General features: G+C 45.4%; 1 protein-coding gene across 4 annotated transcripts; it reads left to right on the top strand.

The window, feature by feature from the left end:
• Nucleotides 1-158: 158 nt before the first annotated feature.
• On the top strand, nt 159-17,393 carry zgc:91944 (uncharacterized protein LOC436941 homolog). 4 transcript variants are annotated; one of them, XM_035634693.2, is made up of 11 exons: nt 159-1,546; nt 3,083-3,198; nt 4,321-4,753; nt 5,078-5,163; nt 7,182-7,292; nt 8,519-8,737; nt 10,134-10,290; nt 12,229-12,311; nt 12,787-12,882; nt 13,370-13,464; nt 15,281-17,393. In XM_035634693.2, exons 2-11 carry the CDS (start codon nt 3,117-3,119, stop codon nt 15,425-15,427), a joined length of 1,509 nt encoding a protein of 502 aa, XP_035490586.1. In that variant the 5' UTR covers nt 159-1,546; nt 3,083-3,116; the 3' UTR covers nt 15,428-17,393. The 4 variants fall into 4 exon arrangements, with proteins under 4 accessions (XP_035490586.1, XP_035490585.1, XP_035490587.1 ...); XM_035634692.2 differs by having other exon boundaries at nt 3,018-3,198; XM_035634694.2 differs by lacking the exon at nt 3,083-3,198 and having other exon boundaries at nt 160-1,546.
• Nucleotides 17,394-18,715: the final 1,322 nt, after the last annotated feature.

The raw sequence follows: 18,715 nt of genomic DNA, 5'->3' as shown, positions 1-18,715 counted from the left end.
GAACACACACACATATTTGTAGATTCAGAGTGACTTACACTATCCAATTTGTAAAATGATTTCCAATGTCCATTGCAAATAAACATTCGTGAATCTGCTTAGAAATCAGAGGGGAAAAAAGAAGCTCCTTGTAACTCCAGAATTTGTGAGAAAATCATCATGTTTTTCATTTGTATGCAATTTCAAAGCTGATAGTGACCAGTTTGTCCAATGGACATGATATTCAGAAACTTCCAATAGCTACTTCAGCATAATTAATTAAGAACACACATATAGCAACAAATGGTGTTCTAGGAAAGGTTCAATTGAGTTCATACAGGTGAAGACTTTTTTTTACTTTTCCAAAAAAGGGTACTGACTCCGCACGGACACAAACAATTTCAAACGGCACGATTTATGTTTAAAGCAAAAAAATATATATATAACGATCTACCGGTAAATTATTCAAAAAAAGGTTAACTCAAAGAGAAAGCAAGTTATAATTGAAGTGGATAATTTCATTTCAAGTTTTTGTGTTTCCGTCTGTGGGGCAACGTCATGGGACGAGGCATGTCCAAACATTCTCACAGGGTACAGGGACGAAGGTGCTTCATTTGCATTGTTTGTCTATGGTTCATTCATTTAGATTGATACTTTCTTCTTTCTTAGTTTCAATTTTTTTTTCATTTTATTTGATTTACTTAAGACTATTTAAGACTGGAGGAATATGATTAACAATGACCAATTGTAGAAGGGGTGTACTACTCCCCGCTCCTTTTTGGACATGTCTATGTCTGTCTGTTTTGTGTCAGATTATTATCTTTTTCGTTATTACCCTTTCTGTTTTAGTTTAACATGTTCCAAGTCAGACCTCAATCAAACAAGCTTGGCAGCAGCGTTGACCCATCTGACTGCCAACTGTTTATGAAATCGCTGTTTGGAGGAGGAGGCGGGACGTCCGAGCGCTGGCTGTGATCACCCACTGGGTGAACTTGTGTTGCGTAACGTTCGGACTGTGCGTCCTCGGGCTCTGTGCATCTGCCGACAACGAGCCGCGTCGAGGCGGACGCAGTCAGTGACACGTGTTTCCCTCAGCGGGCAAAATAAAAGAATTTAAACCAAAAAAAAAAAAAAAACAGACTTCCTCTAAAGCTGCGTAAAAGTAGATATGGAAAAGCATTGTTGGTATTTGTTGTGTTTTTGGTTGAAATGTATCGTGTTGTTTTTTTTAACGTCAACACTTCTTGAAGCGTTTAAGTATATTTATGGGTATTTTATGGTGGGTACAGTACAACCGGAAGTCATAATCATAATTCCTGGCGGCTTGACTGGTGTCGGGTGAGGGGTCATAAATTGAGACGGACTCCCCACGTACACTGTTTACCCCCCCACCGCATAGCTGACAGGCAACATGAGCCGGCACCGTTCACCCTGCGCCCGTTGAGTCAACTGTCCGCTCCGGCCCGAGGAAGTGACTTTCTCCGAGTGGGGGTCGGGCGGACCGACCGACACTTTTTTTTCCGCCACCGTCACCGTCCGCCCTGCCCGGCTCCGCGGGCGACGCGAGGTAAGCGGGGGGGGGGGGGGGGGGACGCGCTCCGCGGGTGCGGGACAATCCCGCCGCTAGCCGTCGGCTAACTTTGCTAGCCAAGCGAGCTAGCTCGTTAGCCACTAGCCGAGACCCAGCAGCACCTCCCAACGCAATGCGCCAACTTGTCCGCGGGCGGACACGTTTGACCCGTGCACGCGTCTCACACGGCGGCCCGACGGGAACACTGTCACTGTCACGCTGGATGTGCGTGTGTAACCTCTGAGGTGGAAGTTTCAGGCGAGTTGATAACCCAGACGAGGCGGACTGTAGAGTCAAGGTGGCCAAACTAAGTAATTGTTTCCCGCATCCTTCAAAATAAAAGCGTATGTTGTGTACTTGGATACATTTTTTAAGTATACCGTCAACGAAGAAAGGAGCCTGTGAAGAGATAGATAGATAGATAGATAGATAGATAGTTTCTTTATTTATCCCAAGCACACAACACACATACAATATATGCACAAACAAATGTAAAAAATGTACGAATTGCAAAAATATAGAGAATAAGAATAATAAATATAAAGAATTGACATGAAATATTATCAGTCGAAATGGTCATCCATCATGCAGTAGTACAATCAGTTACCACATGAAGGTGCAAATGTGCCGGGATTTATGTTTTTAATTTAGATCAAACAAGAGTCCAGAGTCTTTCTGTCAGACAGAGGTGAGGTGTTGTAAAGTCTCAAGTCTCGTGGCAGGAAAGATCTCTTGTAGCGTTCCTTGCGACAGCGCAGCGGAGTCAGCCCATCGGAGAAGGAGCTCCGCCGTCCGTCCAGTGTGAGGCGGAGAGGATGGCTCCGGGTCTATCCGTGATGGATGACAGTTCGTTCATAGTCCTCCTCTCCACCACAGCTTCAAAGGTGCACCATCTTGCAGCCTATTATGGAGCCAGCTTTTCTTGATCGGTTTGTTCGGTCTGTTTGTGTCGCTGGCTACGATGCTGCTCCCCAATAATAATAATAACTTACTATTGTGTATTATGTGGTAAAGTACCACCGGCTATAGATACAGGGCCTCTAGTTAATTAAAGCTAGGGACTAATAGTGTATATCAATATTTTCTTTCCTAAACACAACGGCAAGTAATTGCTTGTGCGTGGTTGGAGGTGAGGTTGTGGTCACGCTCTCTGCTCTGCTGTCAATACAACCCTTTGATTCACTTGGGTATAAGCGTGCAACTTTCTTTTGTAGCGATGTCAGGGAAATGCTTTTATTGTGAAAATTATATTGCAGTACTTCCGCCTCCGCCTTCGACTCGTTTTTGGCGAACTTGACCTAACGAGACAGTACGCGAGCGAGCGGAGCGGCTATGGATGGGGAGGCTGGTGCTCGGGGGGGGCACGGCGCACAGATTACGGCGTTCGCTTAGCCGACCTAGCGAGTGATCTGCAGGCTGTGTGTGTGTGTGTGTGTGTGGAGTTATCGTTTTTTCCCCCCCCCGTCAGCATGCGAGCAGAGGCAGCTTGACCGCGGCACACTGCAGCAAGTCTCCCTGTCTTCCCCTCCGCAGAGGTCCGGGCCGAGCCGACCACTCCGCTCGAGCCATGCGCCAGTGGTGCGTCCCCGCCGCGACCCCGCGCGCCGAGCCGCTCCCGGGGCGCATGTCCGCGTCGCCGCCTCCGGCAGGTAAGAGATGACCTCGAGCGACGGGGTTTCATGTGCATCACCTTGGTCGTGCACTGACAGAACTCGGGATCCCCCAAAAAAACACACAAACTGTGAATGACTTAAACGACTTCTGCAAAAAAAAGAAAAAGTGCAATATAATTCTTTGCAAGAGTCTGGCGAGTTTTACCAAAGTCCTGCTCATCAACAAAGGCACATGGGTGCATCCCAGAATTCTTTGTCCCTCTTGTGACACGTTCCATTTAACAAGATTAACTTTTTGTGGTAAACCTATGCTGTAATGAGGAGTTGGTTTTAATAGATTTGTAACACGCGTTGATGCGCTCAGTTTTCCCAGGTCTTTTCAACCAAGTCGTGTCAAGTAACACGAGTGTAATAATATGATTACAGTTATTATAAGTACAATATTCACTCGACAGGCTTACCGTACAGCCCTCTGCACCAGAAAGGCAGGTGGGGAACGTAAAAAGGGAGCGATGGATATGACTGGGCCACGTGTGCCAGGGGGATCTTACTTTAATTCCACTCTGGACAAATGGAGCAAGGTTAGCCACAGAGTGCCTCTGCCAAGCGTTTTGACGGGGTGCCAACACTTTGAATGACCCGAGGGTTCTCCAGAGGAGAATGCAGTCTGCTTCTCCACCCGAGTCAGTCTTGTGTCTGGCCTCAAAGTTATGTGCTCTCAACATAACGGAGATGACGTGGTTATTGCCAGATTAAGTGTTGTTTTCAAGATGAATGGATGGCGACAAAAGAGGGGGTTAGTGTTTGAAATGTTTGTGTGTGTGTGTGTCTTTTTTGTCTATTAATAATGCTCTCGTCGTTCATCGGTGTGTCTCTGCAGGTTCTGACAAAGTCTGCCACATATTATCTAAATTTAAGGTGTATCAAACGGTGCAGAGTGGAGATAAATATAGCAGCATATGCCTTGGTAACGCTTTGCGAGGACTCGCTGTTTATCTGGTGAGAAATCCACCCAGCCGTGCATAGCTGTGGTGTATTAATAGAGCCGCGCAGTTGGTTCATATTCACTTACAAAAATTGGTCTTGTGTTTCAGTGAAAAAAAGCCAGTCTCGGGTTCACTGTGGCAAAAAATTTTACACTCTTGGTTGTGTTTGCAGATGCCAGAATGGAGTGCTGCGAGGCCGAGCCACGCTACACCATCGAGCAGATCGACCTCCTGCAGCGCCTGCGTCTCTCCGGCATGACCAAACCCCAGATCATCCACGCCCTGGAGTCCCTGGAGAGGCTGGACCCAGACCACCGCCCCTCGCACTGCGACTCCCACCCGGCCCCGTCCAACAACACCCCCGCCGCGGCCGCACCGGCCCCGTCCTCTTCGTCATCGTCGTCCTCCTCCTCCTCGCTCTCCCTGGCCTCTGCCACCACGCAGACCTCCGGCCTGGACGGCGCCGCGCTGTCCCCCAGCCACAGCTACGAGGCTTCGCCTCCGCCCCTGTACCCTCCCAGTGTGGCGGTTCAGCGGTCGTTCAGCTACGACATGATGGGCGAGGAGGAATGGGACCTGGAGGAGAAGGTGGAGGAGTACATGAGGTGAGAGGGGAAAAGAGGGGCGCGTCGGTGCTAAGAGGGCCAGGGATGAGTTAGTACTGGGTGAGGACGAGCGTAGAGAGAGCAAATGAACGGTAGAGACAAAGAGAGACTTATTATAACATCGGATAGGATAATGACAGCTACAGTCCCCAGAGGTGCAGACTTGTTCTCCAGCATTTTAGTGGAGTTAATTCAGGTCAGGCGTTCAGGGATGGCTGAAAAAAGAGAAGCAACAGTGAATAAGGTTAGTCGGAGCAAAGGCTTTTGTTTTAACCACAGTGTAATGGATCTTCGGCCGTGATGGGGCTTTTGTTACTTCCACAGGCGAGACAGCAACCTGGTGAAAGAGGAGATCAAAACGTTCCTCAACAATCGCAGGATCTCTCAGGCAATCGTCGGCCAGGTCACGGGTAGGTACCAGGTTGTTTCTACAGTGTCTTTACAGCTCGTTCAACTGATGATGATACATGTCACACACATGCGGGGTGGAAGAATCTCATATTTCAGTTTGATTTGATTCAGATAAGACACATATTTGACTCTTGATTCTATTTTCAGGTTCTCACGCCAGTTCACTGTTTGCTTGTATGTTTTTCGTCCACTCAATAGCAACATGAAGCTTGATAACTAAGTTAGCCACTAAGGCTTCATCCATACTGCTATGTTTTTCATTTTAAAATGGTAGTTTTAGCTCCCAATCAGCATTAATCTGGTGTAGACAGGAAGCTGATTGTCTATTCCGCAGTCGGTTGCTAAGTTACAGGAAATAATATGACTGAATGCAGCTTAATTTAGAAACTGTATCCTACAATCATTTGGAAATGTATGAAAATAATGAATCACTGGTCGTGCGATTTGTTGGAACAGTCCACCGCGCTCTCTCTGACTCCACAGTAGTGTTTGCTGGGGCTGCAACAACAACATTTATTTTCTTTATCGATTAATCTGCAGATTGTTATTATTTTTTTACTCTTGATTAGTCACTCGGCCTATAAAATGTCCAAAAACTGCTCGTCACAGTTTCCCAAAGTGACGAATGCAAGTGTCAAGTTTTGTTCATTCATCCAACCATAACAACAAGAGAAGCAGGAAGTCCTTGAAAAATGAGACGCAAAGAATGAAATGAACATGGTGATAATTGATTATAAGAAATTATAGTATATGTAGTTATACAGTACATGTATGTATAATCTGATCTTCACCTCAGTCACAAGTGTAGACAAACCAAATGTGCTTAAGTTTATACTTAAAAAAAGTGCTGGAGGGAAAAATAATTCACTCTCGGATTCAACAACTGGTCGAACCTCCTCTTGGCATCAGCTTCCTCAAACAAACTCTTCCTGGAGTCTGCACAACGTTAAGGAATTTTTTTTCCTTCGAGATCCTCCTGAGATCATTCTCCTTATCCTGCAAGATACTTTGATAAGCATTATAATAATTTACCCCCACAACGATGTGGAGGTGTCCGGGGCCCAGAGGCAGCAAAGCCCCAAATCATGATGCTCCCTCCACTAGAGCTGCAACAGTTAATCGATTAATCGATTACTAAATAAATCGCCAACTATTAGTAGTTTTTATGAAAAAAAGGAGTCTTAATTCTCTGATTTAAGCGAAATCAGAGAAGAGCTAAATACCTTTGGTGTGTGGACGAAACAAAACACCATCTTGGAGTTTTGGGAAACACGATCGGCATTTTAGGACATTTTATGGACCAACAACTAAATTTTAATCGATTAATCGAGAAAATAAACGACAGATGAATCGATTATGAAAATAATCGTTAGTGCAATGCTAAATCGTCAGATGAACATCTAAACTCTTTGACATGAATTCATGTCAATCGATAAGTCTCCATCACGAGTCTACCTAAGATCTGAGGTGTTGTCAATAGAACAGAATGTTTGAGTGATTTTTTTAAAGCAGCTCCAACACACGCACACACACACACACACACACACACCACTTGTCCAATCATGTTGCATCGACTGGACTCCAGGTTTGAAAACTCCTGACTCCATAAAAACTTTTGTCTGTGTCATTAGCCAAGGGCTTCACATACTTTCCCCAACTTTTGCCATGAATGTTTGAACAATTTATGATTTATGGCATGGACAAGATCCGTGCAACGGCTTGTGTTTACTAGCTAAAATGTTTAGTGTTTTTGTCCGATATTGGTAATGCGGCTCTTCATAAGCTCAATGTTTGCATCAGCAAAGTTACTTTTCTGTCTGTCCTCCCCGGAAAACGTTTTGCATCGGCTCACGTGTCCTTAATTCAGGCATCGCTGTTGGGTTTCATCAGCTTAACGGGAGTATTCCACAGCTGGCTCGCGGCCCACCTCAGCCGCGCCGATGCCGTTTTGCGGCAGCGTGAGATAAATCAACGTCTTTAATGTGTCGAGATAACATGTCCTGCCTCGTGCACGCAGGCATCAGCCAGAGCTACATCTCCCAGTGGCTGCTGCAGCAGGGCCTGGAGATGAGCGACTCCAAGCGCCGAGCCTTCTACCGCTGGTACCTGCTGGAGAGGAACAACCCAGGTGAGACGCGCGGGGCGTCAAGTTTACAGTGGTGGATGTGATGTTATTGTAGAGCAGATGGGCGAAAACGTTAGACAGTTACAGGCGTGATGGATGTTCGGGACAGGAAGATTAATTATGAGAGTGCTGATCTGGGCCTCAAGGTTGAATGTCAGGGAAATGATAATAGATTATACTGTGGACACGATGAGGCTCATATTAAAAAGAGATCATATTTCCCTGTGTCTAATAAATGTGAAGGACTGCTTGCTAACCTCCCCTTCCATCTGTCCCCGTCTTCACCCCCCCATCCCCTTGCATGGTAAACCCACGCACCTCTTACTACCTCACGCTAACTCACACCCTGGTCCTCGAAGGCTGCGGGGTCGAGGAAGGACACGGGACCAATCTATAATTTCAGAGGAAAGACAAATGATAAAGGTAGCCCTGTCACAGGAGATGCCAATCAATAATTTTGAGGCCCTTCTGGTTTGGAAATGAAACGTTAGCGCGTGAATGCGGTGTGTCTGTACAGGCTAGAGTAACAGCTTGGTTGGGTGTCGACCTCTCAATGTCCGAGGATACAGGGGACACATCTACCAACAACAATAAAAAATCTGGTGCGGGTTTGAAACAAAGCAGTAGCTGCTAAAGATGCTCACACGGCTTTTACTTGTTCGTGACAGACAGCACAATAAATAAATGTCACAATTTTCCGTTACCAGTTTTGCAAAAGCGACTAAAGCCACCGATGGACCACCTGCTATCCGTGCCGTCTCCCTTCATCTTAGCCCTTTATCTCCTCTTCCCCTCCTCCCCAAGCTCTACCTCGGCTCCTCTGTAGTTCTCAGCCCTGATGCTGGAGGTACTCTGGTGCTGGTTTTCATTCCTACACGGCTAACAAACAGGCTTTCGTAACAATGATACTAACATTACGCATTGTGCTCCGCAAGGTTTCAAAGACCAAGCGGTCACAGTGCTTTCGCTCCTGACATCCTTTGCTCCTATTGACCTGCTCGTCACGAAAACGTGAAAAAAAGAATCTGTCAAAATTCTTAATTGGCAAATGCTTCTGAAATAAATGATAACAACTGATTTTGTTTTCAAATTTACAACTGAAAGTTGGCAGACGGGTCTACAGGAGTGTGTCAGTAAACCCACGAAAAAACTCTCAAGCTCCAATGACCTGTCTATAATCTGATCCACGGCTGTGGCCTGCCTGACCATTGGTTTTGTCCCGACTGAAGGGCTGAGGTGGAGTGAAAGCCAGCACAGTCCCATGCCCAGGGCCAGGGGAGGGGACAGAGATGGGACGGTAGCAGGGGCAAGTGGCAGCCTCCCCAACATCCTCCCCAACCCCAACACCAACCTCAACCCCAACCCAGTGTGGAGCAGGCAGAGAGAGCTGCTGATGCACTTGCTGCCGTGGTACACTGCCGCCGCCGCGGCCACCCAGGCCCAACCAGGTAACCAGCCCCTCCCCTGCCCGGGCCTCAGCAGCTTGCAGCAGTGGGCGCCTGCACACCAGCTGGCAGGCATCCCGTCAATATCCATAGCCACTTTCAAGTTCTTTTTTTGCTGATTGTGCCCCCAAGCTTAAAAATACAGTGGCTTCTATTGAAATCCTCAGTAGCTGACTGTGTGTAAGGGCAAACAGGGCTTGGCTTGAATGTAGTGAAGTACAGCGTAGGCAAAGAGCCGGACCACATGCGCTCATTTCAGCTGTGTCTGTATCAGCCTACTTGTGAGCGGGTAACAAGAAACAAAGTCATCGGGGTAAAGAAATGCCAAAGATGTTAGAATCCGTCTGGCCGTTCTCTACGAATCGCCACAGCGCAGTGAAATGTATATTGTGTAGCAGTTCAATGTCCTGCCGGCACATTTATTGGTCACGGGTGTAAACACATTCAAGTTTAAGTTTGTTATGGGTTGTGCAACGGAAGTTGATATTTCTAAACTGACACACTTTCATAAATCTCATAACAATATTGGTATCTGTCTCCAAAAAGAACTAAACTGGTCAGACTATAGTTACAACTGAAGTCCACAGAAAGCAGGTGCAAGTCATCACTAATGGTGAAAAGGTTTGAATGATGATAGCGGAGATTTAACAGTAGATCTGATCCAGTTTCGATAACATCACTTTTTTAGAACGAGCTGAACATCTCAAACTAGTCCTTGTGTGGATAGTAGATGTCCCGAAATATTACATAGCTAACGGTCAAACTGACGAAGCCTCAATATATACGTTTGGTGATATGTGACGTTTGATGTAAAAAATAACAGTAAAACCTCAAGTGACCAAATGTAATGTCGCTTGCATTAGCCTGAATAACGTTTGGTTGGGTTTGACCACTCACTGAAACAGTACTGTTACATTTTGTTTTGATTGGACAAATGTTTCCGAGCAACAGATTCAACCAGCCGAGACATTTTCAGGTTTAGTGATGCAAACAGGATTTAGTAACTCACTAGTTACTAAAAATAGATATCTGGTACAGTCCAATCCAGGGGCATATTTCCTGTGACAGACTACATTTGTAAACAGTTGTATTGTAAGAAGTGAGATGTCATGCTGCATTCACTGGAGATGGGAATTACCGCTGCCACCACCTGGGCCATGTGCGCTTTGTTTCTTTATTCTTAGCCGAACGTTTCACCACCATGGACGTTTTTCTGAGACTTTTGCGAGTTTAGAATGACAGTAATTTGTCCCAGTGAAGCGGTTCGCGCCGACTTCGCACTCCAACCTTCCACCCTGGTGTCCGTTCGGCTGTTGCGACATCTAAACATGATCGCTCTCCTCTTTTTGTTTTTTCGCAAACGCTTAAACTCTGGCATGTGTGCTGCTGCATTGTTCAGGTGCCACCTTATCGATGCGCTCTCTGGTGAAGGAGGAGCCCGACTGGAGGACGGGCATCATGTCCGGCGACAGAGCGGGGATAGTGGCCGGGCCGCTGCGGCTGCGCAGAGGAAGCAGGTTCACCTGGAGGAAGGAGTGCCAGTCAATCATGGAGAGGTGAGACTTTGGACCATTTCTTCTTTTAAAATACCATTTGACTAAACTCTAAAGGAGGAAATCCTACTCAGGAGCTCGGGGGTTTGCGCAGTAATTACTCTGACTTCCTTCATTCTATCGACAATATAGTTCCCATATTTGGCCTTTTGGACGACGTCTGCGATATAAGGAGTCCTTCTCCCTCACAGAAACTTCTGCTCCCGAAGAGCCTGAAAGGTCTCGTTTAGCTTCCCTGGGTTTTTTTTTTCTCCGCGTCTACGTCCACCCACCGGCTAGTTTGGCTCCAATTGGTTGCTGCAGAAGCGAGGCCATTGTTTCCCTGGCTTCACAGCTGATCAGGAAGCCTCTGGGTAAAGGGCGTGACATTTCCAACACACGCTCGAGGTCGGTTGACCAATCACAGAGGAGCAGGGGCAGCCGACCAATCGGAGTAAACCGCACTTTTTGGACATGAGGTGCTGCAGCAGTGTAACTGTATGGTGCGAGACAAATGATGTGTATTTCGCACGGGGCTGCAACTAACGATTATTTTGAAATCAATTTAATCTGTCGATTATTTGCTTGATTAATCGATGAGTTGTTTGGTCCATAAAATGGTGAAAAATGTTGATCGTGTTATACCAAAACCCTGAGATGATGTTTGGTTTTGTCCACACACCAAAGATATTCAGTTTACTGTCACAGAGGAGCAAAGACACCAGAAAATATTCACATTGAAGGAGCTGAAACCAGAGAATTTTTTCTCCATAAAAACTACTTGAACCGATTAATCGATTATCAAAATAGTTGGCGATTAATTTAGTAGTCGATCACTAATCGATTAACTGTTGCAGCGGTTTTCGGTTTGGAATAAAAGGAAAAACAAATGCTTCACCTGGATTGAGTTTGTGTTTTTCGCTCAACTATGAAAAAAAATCTCCAGCCAAGCTTTCCAGGAACCATCCATGTGTATTTTGACGCCTACAGATGAGTTAGAACGTGTCCGCACTTCGGCATTCAGCCATCGAGACCTTCGTGATTGTCATTTCCCCATGATAGGAATGCAACCATTGCCTGAAGTTAAAGTATAGCACGAATAATCTTCCCCCGGGTGAGTGTCCTTGAGTGTCTCACTGTTTTGACTTGCTGCTTTTTGTGCGGCTCAGAAGCATTTTTGATTTATGATGCAGGTTTTTTTGTTTTTTTTTACGAGGTGTTATTCCCCCCCGCACCTCTGCAACATCTTTGTCCCTGACAGTCTCTTCAGAGGGACGCATGTGTGCCATTGATTTCTCTATTGCGTGGTTGCTGTAAGTAACAAGAGCACACAGGCCCTCAGACAACACTCACCAGGCGTGCCCACCAGATTACGCAATTCTACCGCAGTGTCGATCCTTATGAGCTAGTTTCGACCCAAGGACAGGACGGCAGAGGTGAAGATGGTGTGTGTGTGTGTGTGTGTTCAGCTTGAGAGGATAAGGAGGATGCAGGAAATTTATCCCTGTGTGTTTTGTAATGTGAGACTATGGTTCTTTTTGAAACATGGAGGGATATGAAGAAGGTGGACATGAGTAAGGAACATTTTTGAGGGGGTGGGGGGGGGGCTTGCGTGGTAATATTAATATCTGTTTTTACCTAATAATCTCCATATTTATGGGGCTTAAGAAGAGATTTAGGTATGTAAAGCTTCAGTCCCTGAAATTAATCCACTTAATGCATCCATTAATCTATTCCCCTCCAGCGAGGCCCGTCTGCCGATGCTCCTCCTCTGTATAAATATTGTCCTTTCTCTCCTCTGGCTCAATACAAAGAATACGAGTTGATAAAAGTGTCAAACGAGGGGCGTCACCAGCTCCGCCGCTCAGACTGCTGCCGGCTCCTGATAAATGCAAAGCCCGCGATGCGATATGATTGAACTATTTCCCAATACTGTGGGCGTCTTTTTTTTATCTCTTACAGCTTCTTCATAGAGAACCAGTATCCGGACGAAGCCAAGCGAGAGGAGATTGCCGGCGCCTGTAACTCTGTCATTCAGAAGCCAGGTACTGTGACGTACTCCTGCTGCGTCGACGCCCGCTCCCGTCAGAAACGACTGAGGGCGATCGCTAAAAATAACCCTGTCCGCTCAACCACTTCAAATTGAAATGGCATTCTGCGTATGTGATCTGAACTAGTTCTGATAAATTGATTCATCTCTCGTCAAGACTATTTTGGCGATTGATCATATCAGTCATTTATTTATTTGGAAATGCCAGACTTTAGCTTTTTTTTCCGAGCTCGTAAATTGAAAGATATATGGCTTCCTCTTTTTTTGCCTCATATTATTGCATATATTGTGGTTTCAGAGTGTTGAGCAGACTTAATATGCATTTAGACTTTGGGCTTTGGTCACTTGTTATTTTATCCAAGTGGTTGTTTCTTAAATGACACTGTGGAAGACTGCTTTTTTTTTTTTATTGACAAATGTGTTTTTTCTTAAATTCGCTGACATGACAGATGTCTGGTTTTGTTAACCAGGTTGTAAGTTGTCTGAGTTTGAGCGAGTGACTGCGTTGAAGGTGTACAACTGGTTCGCCAACCGCCGGAAGGAGATGAAGAGACGAGCGAATATCGGTGAGGAGCTGATAACTGACGGCACTTAAAGGGGCAGTAAGCTATTTTGTAGAAAGCTTGTTTCTCTCTTTGTTGTTGCTGTGATCTTCCTTCTCTGGCCGGGCTGCGAACCCGCGACCTCAGGTATGGGAGCGCCACCCGCTAGGACGTCTCTTAATGTGTCTGGATGTGACGTCTACAAACTGCACTCACCGTGTTGTGTGGCCTGCATCATTTTGCATCATGCTGAGCCGAAAACCCCGATTTTTTCCATGCGCACACACAGAACTGACGGCTAGCGGACCGCGAGGAAATATTCGCTAATTATTTTACAAAACGTGTATTGCTTTAGAATGGCTTACTGCCCCTTTAACATATCGCAGGTGGATTCATAGGAGCAAAGCATTTGGTCATTGGTTCTTCTCCATAGACCACCGGAAAACGTACGTGCACATTTATACTTCCTGTGTTTCCAATTCCCACTTTTTTTCTCGTCAAACACAACTAGAGGCTGCCATTTTGGAAAGCCATGGAATTGAGGTGCCGAGTCCGAGCTGCCACTCGAACGGTGAGGAGGGAGAGATGCAAGAGTTCGGTGATCAGGTGAGTTACCGGTTCTCAGAGCAAGTAAGACGACATAACAATTGAAAACAACTAGCGGTAAGACCCGTAGACCTTGATCGTGCTACTCTAAAACTGGTCATTCGAGCATTTTTTTGGCACAGGTGATCACACATTTAGATGACTTTATTGTCTCAGAAAAAAAGAGAAATATAAACATTATCACTATAATAGTTGGGGTAATGCTTTATAGACTTTTATCACGATGGACTCGCCATGGAAGGAAAAGCGAATGTAAAGATCGCCACAACATACACCATTTAGCCACCTGCCTAATATTCATACCACCAACACATAGCTCTGACCTATGGACACATGGTATCAGGCACCAAGTTAGCGACGGATCCGTCAAGTCTCGAATACTTCGAGGTGGTGCCTCCATCGAGCTGACTTGTTTTTCTCAGCATATCCTACAGATTTTGGTCTGGATTGAGATTGAGATTTTTGAGGCCAAGTCAACAATTCCATCCCGTAGAGCATCCTGGTGCCATCTCTTGCCTCTGCAAACGACCCACAAGCACCCGGCCTTTCTCAGCAATATGTGTTAGAATAAATCTTCTGTGGGATTGGAGCACACGGGCCAACCGCCTCTCCCCAAATCTAAGCATGAGCCTTGGGCACCCATGAACCCAGTTGTCTTTTATAGGACCACCTTTGGTAGGTACTGACCACTGCGTACCTGGGTGATGGTACGATGCTTTCCCAGCACAAGAAGATAGTTTGAAAAATGCACCGTAGGGTTGACTTTTTCACACGGGGAAATTAAGCTTGCATGAAAAAGGACCCTAGCATGTAAAAACCATGTAGCGACACTGATCAGTCACAGAGATACGTTGGCTGAAGAGAACATGTTAAGAATGGAGCTTTTTTAATCGGTGCACCGCTTTGTATATTGCCCTCATATTGTTGTATTCTATTTCATGCGGGATCTGATCTCGTCATCAGCTCAAGAGCCAACATGGACACGCGTGAACAAAACCCCCAGGCCCGTCATATCAGACATGGGGGGTTAAGGAGTCACTGTCGAAGTTGAAACCCAGTGCTCTTTTTCAGTCATATCATTGGTATTGATCATTTTTGTAGCAGAATGAAGAGTGTCAAGTCATAATCAATTATAAATATCACTGTTTTTAAATATCTTGCGATTGTCCGAGTAAAAGGAAATACGAATCTACCTCTGTATCATACTGCGATGTTTTGCATACGAAATAGATGTTCTTGCCCTGGAACATGGACACGAGAACTGCCAGTAGCAAAGAACCTCCTCCGTATTTGTGTTGAGGGTGTGCTGCTGTCTGTGATGTTACCCGCATCACTGCACACATGTTATGTTTCAGCCAAGTCAGTGGAAGGTGGTTATAAATACAGAAGAGTATTAGGGAAAGTCATTATTAAAAAAAATCAGGGGGGAAGATTTTTAAAGTTTTTTTTACATTTCGAAAATAAAGTTGAAATGTCTTAAATAATTAATGAAAAGGAAAAGTCTTCCCCTTCATTTTTTTTTTCTTCTTATACCTGTCTCTAATACTCTTCCATGAGCCACAGTTTACTACACTGAGAAACAAATTGAGAAATTGCCAAGAGGTCAGAAGGGCTTACAGCAGAAACTCAGGCCGGCTGTTAACCTTCCACAGCAGGACACACACAGCTTCACTAGCCGCTTCACTAGCCTCACAAGAGGACCAAGGCTACAAACTGCTTCGGCCACTTAAACAACCCAAACTGTTGTATTGATAAGAAGCGGCCCACCTGATTCCAACGGGACGTAGCCTGATATCTGTTGCATATCGTTCCACAGGAAGACACATCCTCCCAGAGGATTGTCGACCAGCACGACCCCTCCTCCCTGGCTACAACAGAGGTGGCGGCCCTGCCCAGCCCCAGCCCTCAGGTCCTGGAACAGAAAGAGGCGGATTCAAAAAGGGAGACCGTGGACGAGGAGTGACCAAAGCCCCGGCTAGTGTGGATTTCATCGTCATACTGGAAGTTTAATCAGAAGAAATAGGGGAAAAAAAACATTGAGCGTCTCCTCCATCACCCACGCGGGGGCCTTTGGGGGCCGTGACACCCAACAATCAAAGGCAGAAGGGTGCTCTCTGTTGGTAAGGGGGCCACTGTATTTATCAACAGTAATCCTGCTTATATTAATGGCAATATACAGTATACATAAATATATATATATATGAATATAAATATATAGTGCATTCCATGATGGTATTAAAAACCCCAAATTCCTTAGAGGGAGAATTGTGTAAAGGATACCTCGCCCATTTCAAACCAACCTTTGCTTACATGCCTTCTTTTAGCTTTTAGTTTAGTTTTTTTTCTAAGAGCGTTTGCTTTGACGGACTGTAGCGACATGAACGTGCTGAGCCTGCAGGTCAGGTTGTGCCGGGCGGAGGTAAGACTTCCGGTGTAACGGGTCTGGTTGGTGGTGACACGACCGCCCCGTGCCGCTTGCTCGAACACCTCCGACCCCACGGGGCTTCGCGAAGACTCTAACCTCAATCAGTCGACTGATCAAATCAGTCGGTCAATCGGCGAGCGCCGTCGCTATCAAACCCGTAAAAGCCCTGAGGGACGACTGGAATCTCAGGTAATCCCCCCACCCCCCCCAAAAAAAGGAAATGGAAAATTTGCACCAGGTTTTCTCTTTTGTGTCTTAACATTTGTTGCTTTGTTTTCTTCATCTTTACTGTACGTAACCAAAGCGGGGATGTGTTATTTATACCTTTTTATATTAGCAAAAACAAGCCTAGGACGATATATCGTGTCATATTATTATCATAGTATCTCTTTTTGTCATCCCAATTGTCCTTGTTATGCTGCTGTTTTTGTAGTCTACCCCTCATTATTTCAGAATCCGTCTCGGACCTCAGCTAAGCCGGTGTCGTGAAGCTAGACTCAAAAGTCTACTCGGATGTTTTCTTTTTTTCATTTCTCTTTTTATTTCTTTTTTACGTTTGAAAGAACGCTAAAACAAATGTGATCGAGAAAAAAAAATCATGATGTGTCGGCTGACATGCTACAAGCACCTTCCTCTACTATTGGAATAAGCTAAAGCTCGTGTTGAGTTGGTATGACCGCAAAGCTGCACTTCACAGTGGATCTCACTCTAACTGAAAGAGGGAGGGGCGGTACAGACTCTGGCCGCGTTCGGGGCCTAGGACATGTACATAACCCAAGAATAATCACGTCTACGGGTGCTTTTCCTTCAGCTGGCGGTAGCAGTATATAGAAAACCGTCGAACTTGAAATATGAATAGCTGACTTCTAATCTCTGCATTGTGTTGTCCCTTATTATACTCACTGGCCCAAGGCCTTGGGAGATCCTCCCTACGTGTTCATGAAATGGACACAAGACGCTTGCCCCCCCCCCCGGACGGGGCGCCACCATGTTACCTCCTATTGCCAAAGCTATGCCAAGGTAGAGACGAGCGACGGTGACCTGCGCGTAAGGAGCAGGATGTGGCGGTCACGACACTATAGACCTACAGTATGTATAACAAAATAGTTTTATTCGCTCAGTACAACACTAGCCAACTCTAGTTTACCTCAGAATGACTGTGTGTCCTGAATGTGTTGCAGGCCGACTGTCGTCGACGAGCTTGACAACGCGGCAGCCACTATTGTGACTGTTTATGACACGGACAGTGTCACGTAGCAATTTTTCTGATGGTGGCGGCGGGGTGGGGGTGGGGGGGGGGGGGGGGGGGGGGGGTGGTGTTCGTCGCGTATCGTTAACGTATACTCACCTCAGATGGTTCGCTGGTCCGGCTTTGGACAGGAACCCCCCCCCCCCCTCTCCCCCTCCATAGCTGCACGCTGTTCGGGACGAGAACGCTCCTCTCTTATCTGCTTTTATCTGACAATGAGAAAAATGGAACATAACAATAAAATTGTAAACAATGCGCCCGATTGTGTCGCGACTTATTTCAGCAGCTTGTCAAGATGTTGGAGCTCGATCGAAGAGAAATTCCCGGAGCAAATAGAGAGTCTCATTTGAAACAAAGCCAGGGTAGGACTGAATTATTCAATCGATACGTTCTCAGTTACATATCTGTCCCTTTTTTCTTTCTGTTTTTATTCAGTGCGAGACTAAACGACTTTTGTGTTTTCTCTGCTGCTCTCTCGGGTCGTGCTGATGTCGGGAGAAAGTGTGATCAGGTCTGGTAAAGCAGAAACTCGGGGGTCACTGGGGACGATGGCGGCTGATACAACGGGGTGAACAATTCTGTGACCGCTGAGTTTGTTAAAGTCTCAGCAGCGGTTATTTTTCCCCACTACCGATTTGACTCGTAGGAAACATTTTCCTATTGACCTGATGTGATGCAGATGAGGCACACAAGTCTTCTTATGTTAATATATCACCATTCTGATTTACATTAGTAGCATGGGACCCTTCCCAAATCACTACGTTTTAAACAATCAAAGATGTAAAATGTCTGAAATTTGGCCAAATTGCCACTATAACTCCACATTTTGAAAGTGGCAGTAGCTCACTTCCTCAACACAAGGTGGCAACATCATCACTTATCTATGAATCACAGAAATGCGTTCGAAGGAAAGTGATGCAGCCTGAGAAATGAAAATGTGTGAAGCACAAAAAAGTTTAACATTTTGCTGGAGATTTTTTTGAGATGTAGTCAGCAGAGAAAAGAAGCCCGTAAATCTTCGTCTACAACTCCGGTTTCAAAATAATGGTCTTTGCACGTGAACTGAAGTTTCTGAGTGTTAAACTGTAGACAAGGACTGCATATATTTAATTTTTTCATAATTTAATTTGCCTCAACTTACAGTTCTATATAAATAAAGTTTATTATTTTGTCTTTATTTTATATAGGTTAAGATTTTTCTGTGCCCTTGGCTCTTCCTCAAATTCAATGTTAGAGAAATATTGTGGCCTTTTTTGTTCACATGAAATGCCCTCAAGGCTTTGTCTTCTTTTAAGACTTCTTTTCTTTTATTAGAATAACCCTGCCAGCACATTCCAAACTGCACACATACAAAGAACAACAAACATCATAAACTACGATACGCAATCAAAAAAAGAAGCAATAAGTAGGCACCACAAGGAGAAAATTGATCAAAAACAATGTATTTAGCTATAGCTAAAGGTGGGTTAATAGTGGAAGATGAATTCATATGCAAAAAATCTGAAATGACTTACTTAAGCTCCTATATTATTCTAACGTGGAACATAATGCAGCAATATGTCATGCTACAATGTAAA

Source organism: Scophthalmus maximus, chromosome 5, assembly GCF_022379125.1.
Source record: "Scophthalmus maximus strain ysfricsl-2021 chromosome 5, ASM2237912v1, whole genome shotgun sequence".
Classification (NCBI taxonomy): Eukaryota; Metazoa; Chordata; class Actinopteri; order Pleuronectiformes; family Scophthalmidae; genus Scophthalmus; species Scophthalmus maximus.
The sequence above is the reverse complement of the archived record's forward strand: the minus strand, read 5'-3'. Positions and strand labels throughout refer to the sequence as shown.